This window comes from Mus caroli, unplaced genomic scaffold (genome assembly GCF_978045245.1).
Source record: "Mus caroli unplaced genomic scaffold, Mus_caroli_1 scaffold_10, whole genome shotgun sequence".
Taxonomy (NCBI): Eukaryota; Metazoa; Chordata; class Mammalia; order Rodentia; family Muridae; genus Mus; species Mus caroli.
This window is the reverse complement of record NW_028227265.1, coordinates 104,877,540-104,897,941: the sequence shown is the minus strand read 5'-3', so window position 1 is coordinate 104,897,941 and position 20,402 is coordinate 104,877,540. Positions and strand designations below refer to the sequence as shown.

Genomic DNA, 20,402 nt, shown 5'->3' with positions numbered 1-20,402 from the left:
AATTTTTTAATTTAACTTTATTTTATATGTATTGGCATGGGGGACTCAGATCCCCTGGAACTGGAGTTACAGACAGTTGTGAGCTGCACATGCGGTTGCTGGGAATTAAACCTGGATCTTCTAAAAGAGCAGCCAGCGAGTGCTCTTAACCGCTGAGCCATCTCTCCAGCTTCCATTCGGATTTTTTTTTTTTTTTTTTTTTTTGGTTTTTCGAGACAGGGTTTCTCTGTGTAGCCTTGGCTGTCCTGGAACTCACTTTGTAGACCAGGCTGGCCTCGAACTCAGAAATCCGCCTGCCTCTGCCTCCCGAGTGCTGGGATTAAAGGCGTGCGCCACCACGCCCGGCTCCATTCGGATTTTAATGAGACGGAATCTCAATGTAGTTTAGCTTGCGGCTCCCTGAAAGCTAAGGATGTTGAACAGTTTTTCAAATATTTATTAGTCATTTTTATTTCTTCCTTTGAGAACTGCCTTCATCCCATTGGCTATTTACTGGCTATTTATTGGATGATTTGGGGGTTGTATTTAATTGGGGGGTTCTTTATAGATTTTATATATTAATCTCCTATCTGACCTATAACTAGCAAAGATACGCTCCCCACCCCCCCCAATCTTTAATCTGTTCTATGGTTCCTTTTTTATTTATTTTATTTTTTGTCTACAAGTGTGATCATTTGTATAGGCTCGGCCTAGGGAGTGGCACTATTAGAGGGCGTGGCCCTGTTGGAGTAGGTGTAGCCTTGTTGGATTAGGTGTGTCACTGTGACTTTAAGACCCTCATCCTAGCTGCCTGGAAGCCAGTATTCTGCTAGCCTTCAGATGAAGATGTAGAACTCTCAGCTCCTCCTGCACCATGCCTGCCTGGATGCTTCCATGTTCCCGCCTTGATGTTAATAGACTGACCCTCGGAACCTGTAAGCCAGCCCTAATTAAATGTTGTCCTTAGAAGAGTTGCCTTGATCACAGTGTCTGTTCATAGCAGTAAAACCCTAACTTAGACAACTTAGAGTCTAAGGACCGTTTCCTGTGGGACTGGGGTCTTCTTTTCGGAAAGTCCTTGCGTAGGCCTTGATCCTGAAGAGTTTGAAGACTATGTCTTCCTCAGGTCGTTTAGCCTTGGAGGCTCGTGGCACATCTTGAGTTTATCTTTGTTTGGGATGAGAGCTGTAGATGTGCTTTCTTTCCTTTGCACGTGGTTGTCACTGTCCCAGCGCCATGTGTACAGCTGAGCTCTCTCAGCAGGGCATTTGTCTTCAGCTTGCACACTAGAGACAGAAGCTCTCACCACGCCAAGTGCGTTACTTTGTGCCCCGCCTGTCTACGGACTGCACACCACTGGCTGCTTCCCTCTCAGTAAAACTCTCAAGCCCAGAGCATCGCACACCCCAGAGGCTCAGCAGACTGATCGTGGCTATGAGAGGCTTCTCTGATTTTTGTCTTCTTGAGCACCATTTTCTCCACCCACAATCCACATTCGATTTGGAACTTATGCTTTCCTGTCCTGGGTCCAGCTCCAGCTTTCCAGGGTGTGGAAGTGACTCACAGCTGACTCAAAATTCTCTCCCACCCCATCCCTCTTTTCTCCTGCTCCAAAACCATATTTGACCCATCGAGCATGTGGGACCCACATCTAACCCAACTGCTGTGCCTTGACAGCCTTTTAACATTTCAACTGTGTTTACCAGAACCTGTTTAGTAGATCAAACCCAGGGCAGGATTCCAGGTAAGTCAGCAACCCCAGGATTGCCCACCCACACCCTCGCAGGAGAAAAAGCCTCTCTGAGAGGGAAGCAGGGTACCCAGCAGGAATCCCAGGCAAGTAGCTAAGTGTGGGGGCTTTATACGCAGAAACCTGACTCTGCAGTGAGTTAGCGATAAATAAGTTGGGCATTTTCATTAGCTCCTGGTCTCTAAATGTATTTCATCCCTCTATTTGAGATGCTGGGTTAAACGTCTATGATAAGCCCTGGTAGGGACATTTCCCAGCTTGGTGGCGCCAGAAATATGTACACAGATGGTGTGAACCATTCCTCAGCCTCATTCCACAGCTCCTGGTACATCTGTGTGGCCAAATGCTGCTGCCTCTGTGGTCCCAGAATTCACTCCTGCCTACCCATACGAGGACCAAATTGAAAATTTTTTCCCTAAGTCTTTCTTCTTTGCTGGAGTTTTTCCTCTGCTCCCATTAAAATACCGATTTTTGTGCCCCTACCCCCACCCTCCAAGCAAGATACTCAGGATCATTTTATCACCTGCGCTCACACTTTAGAGTCAGCCATACAATATCTCCCATCAAGTGGCTTTCAGGGTGGACGGGGCACCCCAAGGGAGCTGCTTTATTCCTTCTGAAGCTGACAGCGGAGTGCAAAGGACTGATTCATTTTATGTAACACAGGGCTCTGAAGGTGGAAGAAACTCAGCTGTGACCAAAAAAGGAAGTAGCGTGATTCAGCTTCCATGGGTGGGGGTGGCATGTGGAGCTGCCAATGGGTGAGGGGGCGCCAAGAGGGAGGAAGGAAGGCGGGCATATCCGCTAGTGGCAACAGGGCAGGCGGTGAGGGAGAAAGGAGAGCTGAAATCTTACCCAGCTGCTACCTTCAGAAACCTGTGAAGCTATCGCCCTTGGGGAGGAACTTCGAAAAGATTCCTCCCTGATTGTGAAGTCCTTGAGAAGTCGTGGCTTGGAAACTGTTAGAGTATTTTTACAGAAACAAGATAACCACAATAGGGCTCTACGGCTTGATGGGGGGAGGGGGAGGAGGCACGGTTTTCTGATCTCTCAAGGTGTCAAATTGTTACTGCTTTTTGGAAGGTTTATGGGAAAGTCCGGCTGGAAATACAGGACATGTACACACAGACACACACACACAGAATTGTTACTGCTTTTTGGAAGGTTTATGGGAAAGTCCGGCTGGAAGTACAGGACATGTACACACAGACACACACACACACACAGAGACACACAGACACACACACACACTCCCCCTCACATAATACTATAGAATCACAGACTAAACTCACTACACACAATCCACATAAAGTCTCATGTATACATACCACAATTACATATAGTCACACATACACACACCTCTCCTATACAGATATATAGATATACACACACATACACACACACACACACACACACACACACATATATATACACACACATATATATATACACACACATTTATATATGCCATAGAGCTATACATACTCCAATCTCCCACACAAATAAATGTCCCCACAAAGTCACACACAAGCCACTCCCACAAACCCCAAGTACCACCCACACACACTTCCCCACACACTCACCCACACACTCACCCACACATCACCCACCCACCCACACACTCACCCACACACTCACCCACACACTCACCCACACACTCCTCAAGCATCAAGCACACTAGTTCTGGTGTAGGAGTTTGGACTCAAAGGAAAGAGTTTACCAAGGGTAAGAAAACAACATTTACTTTAAAACAAAATAAACCATAAACTAGGTCAAAAGAAAAACATAAGGAGAAACTAAAAATATATTTAAAAACTGTTGGATAAGCCAATCAAGTGGATGTTATAGTGTTATAGACCTGAAGGTCAAAAAGTCAATCTCCTTTCTTCCCCCCACCCCACCCCCCTTTCTTTTAAACGGGGTCTTAGTATTGTGCTCATGCTGGCTTTGAATTCCTAGGCTCCTTGTTAAACAGGGTACCTGGGACTCTGGGGACCCACTCATCCCTCTTGGTGGAGAATGGCTATCCTCCGAAGGGGGGCATAGCAGTCTCCCTGCTTCTGCAAATAAGACCTTCATAAGCTGTACAGAAACCACAGAAGGCACCCACAAGTTCTGCCACACAATCAATACAAGTTTTAAGGGACTGTCTTTAAACCTGCATTTCTATAAACACACACAGCCGCTACGAATCCCTTCTGCCTCTAACAGGCATTTACACTGCACTTCAGGCAGTGGATGGATACCAATGAACAAGTCATGAGGACACACAGAAAGATTCCAACTCCCAGAAATGAAAAGAAAAGGGGGCGGGGGGGGGGGGTGCGTGGAGCGGCGGGGATGGTGGTTGGCTCCCCCTGGTGGCAGGACTGAAGAACAACGCCTTCTCTGGCAAGAGGTAAGGATATGATAGGGACCGAATGAGGGACCCACCCCGTTAGCTCACGATTGGTCTCACGGACCACAGACATGCTCACTCTGACGCTCTTCCCTATTACTGCTATATGTTCCCAAATTCTGGGGACCTCTCCTAGTTCTAATCTTGTCCTCGCGAGAACACACCAGCTTCCATTCGGGTATCAATTTGTAAATGTGGCCCGTGATAATTTAGGACTTGACTTAGGTTCCCCTGAGTTATTGCTCCAGGGCACTGGGCAGTTACTGGGTTCTAGTACTAAGTTTGGATGCTGAATATCTTCTAAAAGGTCAGTGGGCTACAGGCTCGACCAACAAGAAGACACCCCTGGAAAGTGCCGGAAGCTTTCCTGCGTAGGTTGGTGTGTGTGTGTGTGTGTGTGTGTGTGTGTGTGTGTTTGTGTGTGTGTAAAACGCTACTTCAGGAGATTTGTAAATCCCAGTTTTTTCCTCTCCGCCACACGCTGGTACCAGGCTGTGATGCCTTTCTACCAGCCCAAAGCTATGGGTTAGAGCCACGGAAACTCCGAGAATAGACCTTTTCTCTTTATAAATTGATTGTCTCTAGCAATTTTTGTTACAGAGACAGAGGCTGATACACATGGCTTTGCATGCGAAGTACTACAACTTGAGGGGGAAAATTATGTATTCGTTTTGGTGATGGTATGTTGCCAGGGATCCAATCTGAAGCCTGTGTATGCTAAGTAAATTCTTTTTTGTTGTTATTGAGACATAAGGTCCCTCTCCTTCCCCAACCACCCCCCCAGCACCAACCCCCCCACCCTCAAGAGAGTGCGTGTGCGTGTCTGGCTTGTAATTTGCTGTGTAGACCAGGCTGGCCTCAAATTCACAAGATCCACCTGCCTCTGGTTCCCAGGTACTGAGATTAAAGGCCTGTGCTATCACAACCAGTTTACATAAATTCTTGAATCTGATCAAAAGAAGGTTGCAATCCTTTAGTCCCAGCATTTGGGAAGCAGAAGCAGGTAGATCTCTGTGAGTTTGAGGTCAGCCTGGTCTACATAGTAAGTTCCAGAACAGTCAGAGGTATATAGTCAGACTCTGTCTCCAAAAAAAGAAGAAGAAGAAGAAGAAGAAGAAGAAGAAGAAGAAGAAGAAGAAGAAGAAGAAGAAGAAGAAAGAGAGAGAGAGAGAGAGAGAGAGAGAGAGAAAGAAAGAAAAAAAGAAAGAAAGAAAGAAAGAAAGAAAGAAAAGAAAAGAGAGAAAGAAAGAAAGAAAGAAAGAAAGAAAGAAGAAAAAAAGCCTTCTGTAGTCAAGTAAATAAAACATCTACACTTAAAAAGACAACCCCAATCATCTCCCCAGTTTCCTACTCTCCTATCTTGTCCAAACGTCTCTCACTTGGTTTTCTCAAACCTCTATTTAAGAGCAGTTTTGATGTAGTTCTAGAAACATAACATTTTGTACTCATTAGAAAAGCAAGACACACACACCTTTTCTTTTGCAAAGAAGCCCACAAGAGTCATTCTTTCTGAGTAATGTAATCCAGTATGGTATTTATCTGCAGAACAGGTTGGACCATGCTCTGACAGACACTTCCTTTCCGGACACTATGTTAGCTGAAGGGGAAAAGCCATAAACACTCATCATCCCAGGAGATAGCAGAGCCCTGGCTGGTTAATGAGCCACCAGTACAAACACCTGGCAATTTGTCCCCGCCCCCCTGTTCAGCCAGGTTCTCCACACCAGAGTCCTCACTTCCCATTTATGACTCTGTGACCTTGTTTGTAAATTTTTCCAAGACTTAGTTTTTTTTAGAGACAATTTTATTTGCTTCACAGGTCCACAAAAAGATTACATGAAATAATGTCTCTGGATCTCTGACACCCACTTTATATATTGTGTATGCATATTTTCACGTGGAAATGTCTGTAAGGATATTATCAGAGTGTGATGGTTTGTATATGCTTGACCCAGGGGGTGTCCTTGTTAGGAGGTGTGGCCTTGTTGGAGTGGGTGTGTCGCTGTGGGCATGGGCTTAAGACCCTCACCCTAGCTGCCTGGAAATCAGTCTTCCACCAGCAGCCTTCAGATGAAGATGCAGAACTCTCAGCTCCTCCTGCACCATGCCTGCCTGGATGCTGCCATGCTCCCACCTTGATGATAATGGACTGAATCTCTGAACCTGTAAGCCAGCCTCAATTAAATGTTGTCCTTAGAAGAGTTGCCTTGGTCACGGTGTCTGTTCACAGCAGTAAGACCCTAAGACACAGAGTATAAAGAAATTTTTAACCCAAATAAGTCTTCAGAGGTATGGTTGTAAACGACAGTTCCTTCGCTGGAGTCCTGGGAGCCCTCATCCTGGCTGGTGCTGGGTACCATCAGAATTTTCCAGGAATGTACAGTGGAAGATTGATGCACAAGGTTTCTCAGAAATGAGACTACCCTGCATTCAGAAAATAGACACAACCTGGAACTGGTGATGAATGCCTTTAATCCTAGCACTCAGAAGGTAGAGGCAGGATCTCTGTGAGATCAAGGCCAGCCTGACCTACAGAGCTAATTCCAGAACAGCCAGGGCTACTCTGTCTTGAAACAAAACAAACAAAACAAGAAAGAAAGAAAGAAAGAAAGAAAGAAAGAAAGAAAGAAAGAAAGAAAGAAAGAAAGAAAGAGAAAGAAAGAAGAGAAAATAGACATGACTCAACAGTTACTCTGTAACACCCTGCTATGCTTTGACTGTTCCCACAAGAGCACATGTTGACATTTGGTCTCTGCCATGAAGTGGTATATGGTGGGTGTGATGGGCTGTCTGATTGGGTCATGAGGATGTCCATGATCCAGGACAACCAGAGCCATTCCTGGATCCACGGACTGATGAGTCTCTTGGGAACGAGCCTATTGCCAGAGCTGTTTTGGTTCTATCTCTCGCACACACTCCTTGCGCCATGTGATGTCAGCTTTCCTCTACACACTGGGACTCTGCAGACAGGTGCCTAAGAAGGACATGACCAGACACAGCTTAACCCTGAGTGTCCCACTCTTTAGAACTGTGAGCCGAGTCTTCTCCCCCTGCAAGTTAGCCAGTGTCAAATGTTGTGTTATGGCAACAGAACACAGACAAAGACGACTCCCGAGTTTAAGCAAGCTACACATCATTTCTTCGCCTACAGCTGTTACCGATGGCACTTGCAGCAGATCTATCCTGAGAACAATCAAGGGGAAACTGGACTATATATATAAACCAAAAACACCTTTAAACATTATACCCCGGTGTCCTTACGAGCAAGACTTCTGAGAAGAAGTGTCAAATGTAGGACTCCCACTGGTAGAGGTCTCCAAGGTTGTCAAGTCCTCTTGGGCAAAGGAGCAGAGGATGAGGCTTAGTGATGCCTTTCATCGTGGGAACCTCTCAACCAGTCCATGAAAAAGCCAAAGGCAACAGAGCCCACGACTGAGCAGAGAGCGGCAGAAGGCATGCTGTTACTGTGTTGCAGAGGAAGTGACATCTTTAAGATGGGTTCGGCTGCTGTAGTATGCACAAGAAAGGTCCTGGGCTGGTGAGATGGCTCAGTACCAGCACCCGACTGCTCTTCCAAAGGTCCAGAGTTCAAATCCCAGCAACCACATGGTGGCTCACAACCATCCTTAACGAGATCTGGTGCCCTCTTCTGGAGTGTCTGAAGACAGCTACAGTGTACTTACATATAATAAAATAAATTAAAAAAAAAAAAAAAGAAAGGTCCTACTGGGAACGTCCCTTTCTCTTAGGTACCACACCCTCCCCCATCCTCAAGGTCACCTCCTCTGCCTAACTCCTAGCCCTGGGTGAGGGTGAGACACATTCAATCTGCATATATTTAGAAAGGTTTTCCCAGGTGCATGTAAATTCCATGCAAGTAACATACTCATAGTGCTTAGAGAGCAGCCTGTTAACTTTTGCTGAGCCTTCAGTTATAAATTTCTCACCCTCAGTTTATGAGAAAAGAAAACAAACAAACAAACAAACCAGCCACCGAGAGGGAAAACCCAGAAGGAAAAGACAGACTATATTAATGAACTTTAAGTGGTATTATAGGATGGATATGATGGCACACACCTGCAATTGCTAGCATATGGGAAACCGATGCAAGAAGAGTCAGAGTTCAAACCTAACCTGGGCTGTATAGCATGTCATGTCAAGAGAAGGTGGGGGTGGGGGGTGGAGAGAGAGAGAGAGAGAGGAGAAAGGGCCACTCAACCCTTAAATACTATACTAGAGCAACTGACTTGTTTTCTATTATATACCTAGAAGTAATTTCATGAAGCCCAGGCTAGCCAAAATCTTGATATGTAGTTAGGGTTTCTATTGCTGTGAAGAGACACCATGACCATGGCAACTCTCATACAGGAAAGCTTTTAATTGGTACTGGCTTACAGTTTCACAGGTTTAGTCCATTATTGTCAAGTTGGGAAACATGGCAGCATATAGGCAGACTGGTGCTGGAGAAGGAGCTGAGAGTTCTACATCTGGATAGGCAGGCAGCAGGAAGTAGGAAAGTGGTTTTACTCAAACCACCACAATGACCTGAACTTTTCATCCTCCTGCCTCCATTTCTTCTTTCCTCCCTCCCTTCCTTCCTTTCTTCTTTCCTGTCTGTCTGTCTTCCCTGTCTGTCTTGCCTCTCTCTCTCTCTCTCTCTGTCTCTCTCTCTCTCTCTTCTCTATCTCCCTCCCTCCCTCCTTCCCTCTCTCTCTCTCTCTGTTTGTTTGTTTTTGTTTTTTTGTTTTTGGTTTTCCGAGACAGGGTTTCTCTGTATAGCCCTGGCTGTCCTGGAACTCACTTTGTAGACCAGGCTGGCCTTGAACTCAGAAATCCACCTGCCTCTGCCTCCCGAGTGCTGGGATTATGTTTCTCTCTCTCTCTCTCTCTCTCTCTCTCTCTCTCTCTCTCTCTCTCTCTCTCTCTCTCTCTCTCTCTCTCTCTCTCTCTCTCTCTCTCTCCTTCCTCCCTCCCTCCTTTCTTTCTTTCTTTCTTTCTTTCTTTCTTTCTTTCTTTCTTTCTTTCTTTCTTTCTTTCTTTCTTTCAAGGAGGTGTGGATTTCAAGGTAGAGCCTCACTATGTAACTCTAACTGTCCTGGAACTCCCAGAGATTGTCCTGCCTCTGTCTCCACAGTAATGAAACTGAAGGTGTGTGTGACTATGCTCAGCTCCTGCCTCCATTTCTCAAGTGTTGGGACTACAATCACCGTCCTCGACCTGATTGGCTATTTTAGTGGGGAAATTGCTAGGGCCTGATTTCACATTGGCGATTCTAGAATCTCAGATAGAATACATGGTTTGTTATAAATAAGAAAAAGCCAAACTGGGAAGCAAAAACAAGCTATGTTGTCCTATAATAAAGAACATAAAGCTAGAGACGGAACAATAAAGAATAACACCACAGGTTGATTTATGTTAAAAAAAAAAATCATACCTGCAAGGAGTGGCACACAACTTTGATCCCAGAACTCCCTAGACAGGTGGATCTCTATGCATGTGAGGCTAGCTTGGTCAAAATCGTGAGTTCTAGGCCATCATGGCTCACTAGACATAGTGACACCATGTCTAACATAGATAGATAGATAGATAGATAGATAGATAGATAGATAGATAGATAGATCATGACTACTGAATTTATATTGGGATATATTCCAGATAGTAAAAACTAGAGAAATCTGAATAAAATATGGGTTTTGGTTAATAATATGGTATCAATGTTGACTCATTAGTGTAACAGATATGTTGTAGTAAAACAACACGCTGCTAAAAGAAGAAACACCACATGGAATACAAGGGAGGTCTCTATATCAACTTTTCTGTAGGGTAAGGAAAAGATCGCTTAAGAAATAACTCTCCTCCGTACCAGCATTTGAGAGGCAGAGGCAGGCAGATTTCCAGATTCAAGGCCAACCTGGTCTACAGACAGGTTGTTCTCAGTCTCAGGACAGCCAGGTAATTTCCCTCAAAGCTTAACAAATGAAGACAGCAGAAAAAGTCTATAGACTTGCATAAAATACACATTAACTAAGCACATGGGGTGCTGTGTACTTAACATCACTTAAAGTACCTTATATCAGTACTGTAATGGGTAGTATTTTTAAAATTTATTTAAATTATTTTTATCTTAATGAGTGTTATGGTTGTGTGTATGACAAACAAGAAGAACATGTCAGATCCCCTGGAGTTGGAATTTTGGGCAGTTGTGAGCTGTCGTGTGGGTACTGGTGTCATGTGGGTACTGGTGTCATGTGGGTACTGGTGTCGTGTGGGTACTGGTGTTGTGTGGGTACTGGTGTCGTGTGGGTACTGGTGTCGTGTGGGTACTGGTGTCATGTGGGTACTGGTGTTGTGTGGGTACTGGGAACTGACTGGGGTCTTCTGCAGGAGCAACGAGTGCCCTTAACTCCTGCGCCAGCTCTCCAGCCCCTATGACAGGTAATCTTGATTATTAATTTGGTGGAATTTAGAAGCACCTGGAAACAAATGTCCAGGCTTGTCTGCGAGACTTTATTTAGATTAGGTTGAGTGGAATGACCAACCCTAAGTGATACCTTCCCACGGGTGGGGGTGGGGATGGGGGTTGGGGTGGGGGCTGGGTTTAACGAAAAGGAGAAACTGAGCCAAGCAAAAGCAGACATTGCTCTTGCTTCCCGACCGCAGATGCAGTGAGACTAGCGACTTCGTACTTCTATTACTACGTCCTCCCTGTCAGGGTGGACAGTAACATCAAACTGTGAGTCAAAAAAACCGTCCTTCAGTAAGTTCCTGCTGTGGGGTTATTAAGGTAACAAATACAATTGATTAGTCGTTATCATTGGAGATGCAAAGAGACATCAAATTCAGCACTGCTTCACAACTATGAGAACGGCTATTGCAAAGAGCTCGGTAGTTAAGAGCATCTGCTGTCCTTCCAGAGCATGGGGTTCAGTTTCCAGCACTCACGACCAACCACCTGTAACTCCCCCTTCAGGGGGGTCTCACACCTCTACTGGGCTCTTCAGACCCCAGGCATGCACACAGGGTACCTACATACATGTAGGCAAACACTCATATACATGAAATAAAAATAATCTTTAAAAGGGGAGGGGGAGGGGCTGGAGAGATGGCTCAGCGGTTAAGAGCACCGACCGCTCTTCCAGAGGTCCTGACTTTCATTCCCAGCAACCACATGGTGGCTCACAATCATCTGTAATGAGATGGGATGTCCTCTACTGGTGTGTCTGAAGAGAGCAATGGTGTACTCATATACATAAATAAATATTTTTTTAAAAAATAAAATAATAGAAAATAAAACATAAAATAAAATAAAAAAGGGAGGGTGGAATGGAGAGGTGATTTCAGTAGCCAAGAATACTTGCTTCTCTTGTAGAGGACCAGGGTTCAGTTCCCAGAACTTGGCTCACAAGCATCCACAACTCCAGTTCCAAGGCATCTGGCAACCTCTGCAGGCACTGCACGCACATGCAGACAAGTACTGACTATATATATATATATATATATATATATATATATAATGAAAAAGAAAATTATAAGCACAGAGAAGGGCAAGGAGAAACTGGAACATTCATGCTTTGTTAGTGACAACATAAAATGTTGTGGCCACTTTGGGAAACCTCAAAAAAAAAAATCAGAATCACTCAGTCGTTCTAGCATTCCTGTGCACACAGCCCAAAAACCTAGAGCAGGGTCTCACTTGTGCCTGAATGTTTAAAGCAGAATTGTTCACACTAATTAAAACAAGGAATCAATTCACATGACCACCCACAAATGAATGAAGAAAAAGAATCTCTCTCTCTCTCTCTCTCTCTCTCTCTCTCACACACACACACACACACACACACACACAGTCTGAGCAACAGTTTATTCATTCTGATGCATACTACAACATGAACAGATCTGTAAACATCATGCTAAGTGAAATAAGCCGGACTGTCTAAGTTAGGGTTTTACTGCTGTGAACAGACACCATGACCAAGGCAACTCTTCTGAGGACAACATTTAATTGGGGCTGGCTTACAGGTTCAGAGGTTCAGTCCATTATCATCAAGGTGGGAGCATGGCAGCATCCAGGCAGGCATGGTGCAGGAGGAGCTGAGAATTCTACATCTTCATCTGAAGACTGCTAGCAGAATACTGGCTTCCAGGCAGCTAGGATGAGGGTCTTAAAGCACCCACAGTGACACGCCTACTCCAATAAGGCCATACCTTGTAATAGTGCCACCCCTGGGCCGAGCATATACAAAGCATCACACAGACACAGGAAGAAAGAATATTGGATGATTCAATTTGTATGAGGGCACCTAGGATAGGCAGATACAGACCAAAAAGCAGGCCAAAGGTTCCCAGGAGAAGGTGACAAGTAATGGGAGCCAACACTGAATGAGTGCAGAGTCTGTCTGCAGTTGTGAAAGGGGCTTAGCAGCAGTTATGGCTGCACACATTATTCGTGTTACTAAATCACATACTTACAAATGTAAAACTGTATGTGTGCACATACTAGCACCTACCCACACATGTACACACAAATGATTAGAATTGTGAGCTTTAGCATCAATTCTGACCACAACGTGGGAAACAGAAAAATAAAAAAAAAGCATGCCCGCCCTCACCCCCATAGCTAGAACGAGCTTCGTCAGACGGCAGACCCACGTGGATGGTGCCGGTTCACTCTGGCCTCGGGTTAATGACTTTCTGTATAGTATAGCCGACTCTGGCATCTCACCAGCTCAGACTCCAGACAATCCAGCAGCTGTGCCATTTTTATTATTGTTTTCCTTCATTCTTGTGTTTAATCCTGAAATGTGTGCCAACTGGGAGAGGGTGTGGGGTGAGGGGAAGGTGGGGAGCTGATGGACTCTAGGTTAACCCCAAACGGGAAGAGTTTGTGGAAGGAAGTTGTGCCTGCACCCTACTCAGTAGCTATCTTGACTGAGTGTGTGACTGTGACTATTTCTAGCCCCTGACACACAGAAGTGATAGCCCCACATAACACACACTGACTTGGTCACACACACACTTGGTCACATACACACATACACTCTTGGTCACATACACACACACATACACACACATATACTTGGTCACATGATCACACACACACTTGATCACATACGCACACATACTTAATCACATATACACACACTTGGTCACACACACACACACACACACACTTGGTCACTGACCTAGCCCATTGTTCACTAAATCTCAAATGGAAAGACTGGTTCAGAAATGTCACAGGTGCACATCTTATATTTCAGACAGACAAGCTAATAAGAATGAGGTGATTATTTATAAATCACAGGCTCTGATTTATGTCAATTTCCCAAAACTGCCCCCCACAAACCTCTCATCGTTCTTAGAAAAGCCACCATGGACACATTGCCGAAAGCAATCAGCCAAAGAAGTGGGGGTGAAGGGGGAGGGAGGTGTTTTAAACATCGCAGCAAACTATCCCACACCCACCCACAGGGTGCCTACCTTCTTGATAGTTTTTTTCCAGAAAATTACATGAAATAAAAATTCAGAGGTGGGAGATGTCAAGATGGCTCAGTGGGTAAGAACACTGACTGCTCTTCCAAAGGTCCCTAGTTCAAGTCCCAGCAACTACATGGTGGCTCACAACCACCTGTAATGAGATCTGAAACCCTCTTCTGGTGTGTCTGAAGACAGCTACAGTGTAGTTATGTATAATAATAAATAAATCTTTGGGCTGGAGTGAGCAGGGCCAACCGGAGTGAGCAAAGTGAACAGAGGTCCTGAATTCAATTCTCAACAACCACATGAAGGCTCACAACCATCTGTACAGCTACACTGCACACATATACATAAAATAAATCAATAAATCCTTAAAAACAGAATTGAGTTGGTGATGCAGCTCAGTTGAGAGAGAACCTGAGTGGCAAACCTGAGGCTTTTAGGTTCAATTCCCAGCTCTGCATAAAACCAGGATTGGCCGTGCACACCTGTAACCCCAGCACTGGCAAAGCCAAGGCAGCTATTTCCCCAGAGTCCTAAAGTAAGCGTCCTCAATGCAGTGTCACAAGAATTCTAACCCAGGTCTGCCTGACCCCACAGCTGTCCTCAGTCCTCAAAGCCCCTAGGAATGAATGAATGAATGAATCTCCTCCAGCTTTTTTGTTTGTTTTGTTTTGTTTTTCAAGACAGGGCTTCTCTGCATGGCCCTGGCTGTCCTGGGCTCAGAGATCTGCCTGCCTCTGCCTTCTGAGGGCCAGGATTAAAGGTATGCACCACCAATGTCCTGCAAATTTAAAATTCTTTATTTTATTTTTTATATTTATTTATTTATGTATTTATTTATTTATTTTTGCCTGCTTGAACATTTGTGCACTCTGTGTGTGCCTGATGGGTTTGGAAAGTCAAAGGAGAATATCAGATTCTCAGCTTGGAGTTAGCGGTGTGAGCAACAGTGTGGGTCCTGGGAATCAAACCCAAGGCCCAGGGAAGAACAGTCAGTTCTCTTAACCACTAAACCATCTCTCCAGTCTGTCTCGAGCTTTTTACCCAAGCCCTGGGCTCAGAGAAGGTCGGCGGCTAAACTTTCAATACTGACGAATTTGACCTCAAGCCAGACATTTGTTTCCATGCACGTCTCTGCTTCTTTGTATTTCTCAGCTGAGTTCTGGAAAAAGCTTTATCTGAAGGACGAACTGTGAACATTCCCAAAGACAGTTTCTCCCTCAAAAGAAAAACCGCCTTTGAGTGCATTAGTCACATGACTTTCATGCTAATGGGGACATCCTTGATGTCAATGTTATCCAGGGCAGCCACATATCCGACAGGAAGTCTGTGGGGACCATGTGAACAATGAGTCCTTGCTCTCTTGGAGACCCTGGGGACACTTGTCACATGTGTGTCCACTCAGCCGCACTTGGGTTAAAAAGAATTCTTTTTGCTTATGAAATCTCATCTTTCTCAAGAGTCCATTTTTTTTCTTTTTTTTTTTTTTTTACCTCTTGAAACAGGGTTTCTCCGTGTAGCCCTGGCTGACCTGGAACTTGTTCTGTAGACCAGGCTGGCCTCAAACTCACAGAGATCTGTTTGTCTCGACCTTCCAAGAGCTGGGACTAAAGTCATGCACCACCATGCCTGGCTTCAAAACGGGTCTTTTAGTGGTGCTCGCACGAGTCTGCTGAGGCTGCCTCACTGAGGAGAGCCTGGGTACTCTAATGCGACCAAAAATCCCAGTCCTGAGTATGAAACCCAGAGCTTAGGCAAGCCTCTACCACTAACTTATATCCCCGTGTCCTTCTTAATTGAAGTGAAGAGAGGCTGTATTCCTAAGCAAACACCAAGGTTGACCGTCATTTGCATTAGTCAATTTTAGGCAAGTTTGGCCATACATAGAAGGGACAGGAGGAAACTCCAGGGGAACAGCAAGACACTAGATAATTTAACAACTGATGACGTAACACCCCAGCAGCTGAACTCACGTGCACCTTCATTTCTTCAAATGCTGCCAATGAGCAGGTTCACTATTCACTTTCAAACTATGCAGTAAACCTGGCCACCATTGGCAAAGAACATTCAGCTTCCATCCTTGGCTGAGAGAATAGACTGTATGTTCCAGATAAAACGGTTCACAGATAAAAAAAAATGGTTGTGATTCTTACAACCGTCTATCAACCTCGGAGCAGCCTGTGAAGCTGTTCCTACCATTCGGTTAACAAAGGAGGAAGCTGAGACCCTGAGACACTTAGAAATAGATAAAAGTCCCCCAGCTGTCAGGAAACAGACCCTGGACTTAGAGGCACAGCTATTCCCATCCCTCACAGACACACCCATCTGTCTGTGTGTGTCTCTGTGTGTGTCTGCACATCTGCGTCTCTGTCTCGCTCAGAGTAGTTTATTTTTATTTTATGAATATGAGTGTTTTGCCAGCATGTATGTACGTACACCACATTTGTGTGGTGCCCAAAGAAGTCAGAAGATGACGTCAGATCCCCTGGAATGCTATGGAAGTTTCTGAACCACCCTGTTGGTGCTGGGAATTGAACTCAGATCCTTGGCAAAAATCCAGAGTGCTCTTAACCACTGAGCCATCTCTCCAGCCTCTATTTTTCTTTCTTTTTGGTTTGTGTTTGCTTGTTTGTTTGTTTGTTTGTTTGTTTTGAGTCAGGGTTTCTCTGTGTAGCCCTGGCTGTCCTGGAACTCACCTTGTAGACCAGGCTGGCCTCGAACTCAGAGATCCGCATGCCTCAGTATCCTGAGTGATAGATTAAAGGTGTGTACCACCACCATCACCAAACCATTAGGCTTTTCTTTCTTTCTTTCTAAAGATTTATTTATTTTATGTATATGAGTACACTGTAGCTGTACCATCATGTGGTTGCTGGGAACTGAACTCAGGACCTCTGCTTGCTCCAGCCCACTCACTTGCTCTGGCTCAAAGATTTATTTATTATCATATCTAAGTACACTGTAGCTGTCTTTAGACACACCAGAAGAGGGCGCCAGATCTCATTACGGATGGTTGTGAGCCACCATGAGGTTGCTAGGATTTGAACTCAGAACCTTCAGAAGAGCAGTTAGTGCTCTTAACCACTGAGCCATTTTCACCAGCCCTTATGTTTGTTTCTTAAGAGTTTGGTTTGCCAGGCAGTGGTGGCGCATGCCTTTAACTCCAGTCCTTGGGAGGCAGAGTCAGGTAGATTTCTGAGTTCGAGGCCAACATGGTCTACAGAGTGAGTTCCAGGACTTTAGCAATTTTTTTATATTTTTGTATTAAGCAATGCCAATTCAGGGAAAATGAAAAAAAAAGGGGGGTGGTGGTGAGGTGGGGTTCTGTCAAGTGAACTAAAACTCTGATATTTTTCCCCACCTTTTTCAGGGGGGAGGTAGCTACAACAAGAGCTTTGAAGTTAGACACCCTGGGATCTACTACTTTCTAGCTAGTTGACGTTAGACCAATTACTTGATTTCTCTGTGTTTCAGTTTACTTACTGATAGAATAGCAATACAAGAAATGAATTCAGTGTTCTTGGAGATTAAATAGCACAAAGCAATTATTAAGGTTTTTTTTTTTTTTTTTTTTTTTTTTTTTTTTTTTTTTTTTTTTTTACAAATCTTACATACTCAGTGAATCTCAATGATTCTTTCTACTAACGAGTTGTCCAAAATACGTTTTGGTTTCTAATCCTTTGTAAACATTAGGAGGTCCAGAGCTAGTGACATATGGTTCAACCGTTAAAGAAAGTTGATACTAAGTTGATATTAAGCCAGATGATCTGAATTCGACTCCAGGAGCCCACTTGCTGGAAAGCAAGCTGGCCTCCACATGTGCGCCCTGACACAAATAAATAAGCATAAAAAATAATAAAGGTTTTTAAATAGTTGGAGGTAAAAATGATGTATTTAGTATTTGGATACCAGAAAGCTGTTTTCCATTGAAAAGATGTTTTGTTTTGTTTTGTTTTGTTTTGTTTTTTTAAAGAAAGAGAGAAAAGCGTTGCCCTACCACAGCGTCTATCTCCTTCAAACTTGGGTTGAAGTTTGCTGGAAATAAAGAGCCATCTTCCGCATCCACTCGCGTGCGCGTGTGCACACTCGCGAGAACAAACATATACACCACCACCACCCCAGACACACACACACACACTCAGAGAGAGAGAGAGAGAGAGAGAGAGAGAGAGTGTGTTTGAACTGTTCCGACAGTTCTTTATCAACATGTCCCCCTCTCCCCACGCACAGCCAACTTTTACTACGCCCCGCTTCGAGTTCCTTAACGGTACTTGCTGTCCCCAGCTGTCGCTGTCCCGGAACAAAGCACTTACTGCAGCGACAATGCTGCCCTTCTCTGAGGTCATCATGAAACTCGCCGCAAACAAGAGGGAATTCTTGGGAGCCACAAGCGCCACATCCCCGTCCCTGGACCCCGCAGGCCCGGACCGGTCTCAGCGAGCACCCCCACCCTGTCCGGCGCCCGTCCTGTCCTGGGTCCCCAAACCCCACGCCCTGCGCAGACTCACGCGACATCCACGGCTGTCGGGGGCGTCTCCCACGCGAGCCCCGGGCCACGATCCTGGGAGTGCGAGCCGCCCATCACAGCCAGCCCACGGGTGACCTCGCAGGAGGCGGCGGGAGGAAGGGCCAGAAGCAGGGCGGGGCCGCAGCCACCTCCCGCCGGTCCGCCCGCCCGCTAGCTCGCCCTGGCTGCAACCAATGCAACCAACCAAAGCCTGGCTACTTCTGTCACCGTGTTCATCCCAACTAGCTGGGTTACTTGGGACAAGTTATTGCACCCTTTCTGAGCCTTGCTTTCTATTTGGTTTCTAATCCTTTGTAAACATTAGGAGGTCCAGAGCTAGTGACATATGGTTCAACCGTTAAAGAAAGTTGACACTAAGTTGATATTAAGCCTGACGATCTGAATTCGACTCCAGGAGCCCACTTAAATAAGGGAGTGTGTTCACCGCTAAATGGGCACTTTGCCTCTGACGACCTTAGAAGGAACTCTTTTCCAAATCATAAGAGGGGAAGAAACAAAACAAAACAAAACAAGGCAGCCCTTTAAATCCCAGCACAGAGGCAGGTGGATCTCTGTGAGTTCGAGGCTTGCCTGATCTCCGCAGTAAGTTTCAGGACAGCAAGACCCTGTCTCGAAAAAAAAAAAAAAAGAAAGAAAGAAAAAAGAAAAAAAAAAAGAAACCAAAATAAAAAGTAAGGAGAAGGAAGAGGATGAGGAGGAAGAGAAAGAGGAAGAGAAAAAGAGGAAGGAGAGGGGAAGAAACTGCCTGAGGTCAGATTCTCCTTCCTTCAGAATGAGTCTCACCCTCAGGCACACCTCCGCACTTCTCTCCTCTCCAGCAGGCTGTGATGGCTTTTTACCTGGCACACTGGGAAGCCTTTTTCTGCTCACATCCGTCCATCTTTCCATCCCTAGTCAATCTCCTTCTATCACATAATTCTGTATTCTTCCAACACACCCTTTGGTATCTCCCTCTCTAGAATGCCAGGTCCCTGAAGACAGCAGCGAACTTGTTTCTTGTCTGCTGGCCCGGAATGGTCTCGAATCCCTAATCTTTTTGCTCCACCTCCCAAGTGCGAATATTAATAAGTACGTGCCAGAGGATCCAGCTATTTGCTCTTTTTGTTTGGTTGGTTCGTTGGTTGGTTTCGTCTGGTTTGGTTTGGTGGGTTGTTTTGCAAAGAAGTCTTGCAAAGGTTACAAAAGGCTGGCCTTCAACTGAGTTCTGATTTTTCAGAAGCCCAGGCCACTGTTAGAATGTAACTTTTATAATGACTAGAAGATTCTCGTTCTCCTGCCTCCTAACCTAGTGTTTGTCTCCTACTTTACTAGCAATAAATACACACTAGTTGAACAAACCCATTAATTGCTGGACCCACAGAACAGGGCCAAACATTAACTCTCATCTTGACTGGAAGCTATAGGAAAATAAAGAGGTGTGTGGCTACTCTTTCATTTTTCTAGGAAGAATAAGAAAGTCTTACCTTTACAACAGATTTCTCTTGTGTTTCAAAGTATTAACGACCTATCATTTACCCTCCCTGCTCAACCGGAGAAGCCCTGAGGTTTCTCAATGCTGATACATCTGAGGTGGGAAATTAAAAATTAATTAAATAGCATCATGAAGCTGGAACTGGGATTTTTGTAACAAAGGTTTAAACAGCTGGAGAATCCAGCTGCAGGCAGGAGCGCATCTTGTAAAAGTCCAGGTTCTTCACTGGTTGTGTGGAACTTCAGTGCCCTGGGGCTCGGCTCCTCCTCCTGGGAAGGTCTTCATTCTCTGTAGGGCCTGCCAAGGGAAATAGGAGGGATGGGGCAGGCAGCAGGCTGGAACCAGAAAGTTTCCTTCCCTGGGCTGAGAAGATGGAGTGTGGGACCCTTTATTTCTGTTAGTGCAGAAAGGCACAGAGCAGTGTCACTAAAGTGGTTTGAAAGGAAAAGGTGCGGCTGAAGGCGGAGCTCAGTATTAGCACTGTTGACTAGGATGCTTGAAACTATCTTTGATTCCTGGAACTAAAGAAGAAAAGAAGGAGGGGGGTGAGAAGGAGGAAGAGGAGGAGGAGGGGGGAGAGGAGAAGGAGGAAGAGGGAGGGGGGAGGAGGAGGAGGAGGAGGAAGAAGAAGAAGAAGAAGAAGAAGAAGAAGAAGAAGAAGAAGAAGAAGAAGAAGAAGAAGAAGAAGAAGAAGAAGAAAGAGGAGGAGAAAGAAGGAGGAAGAGGAGGAGGAGGAGAAGAAGAAGAAGAAGAAGAAGAAGAAGAAGAAGAAGAAGAAGAAGAAAGAGGAGGAGAAAGA

General features: G+C 45.1%; 1 protein-coding gene across 6 annotated transcripts in view; it reads right to left on the bottom strand.

Moving 5' to 3' along the window:
- Positions 1-20,402, bottom strand: part of Tacc1 (transforming acidic coiled-coil containing protein 1) — a 103,305-nt gene that overhangs the window by 68,485 nt on the left and 14,418 nt on the right. The window contains exon 1 of one of the 6 annotated variants that reach the window (XM_029480311.2): positions 18,113-18,220. The exons of 2 other annotated variants lie outside the window; for them this stretch is intronic. In XM_029480311.2, coding sequence (XP_029336171.1) covers positions 18,113-18,186 — 74 coding nt within the window. In that variant the 5' untranslated portion in view covers positions 18,187-18,220. Of the gene's footprint in view, positions 1-18,112; positions 18,221-20,402 lie in introns of those variants that run through there. 3 more of the 6 variants (XM_085844061.1, XM_029480315.2, XM_029480312.2) reach the window with 3 other exon arrangements.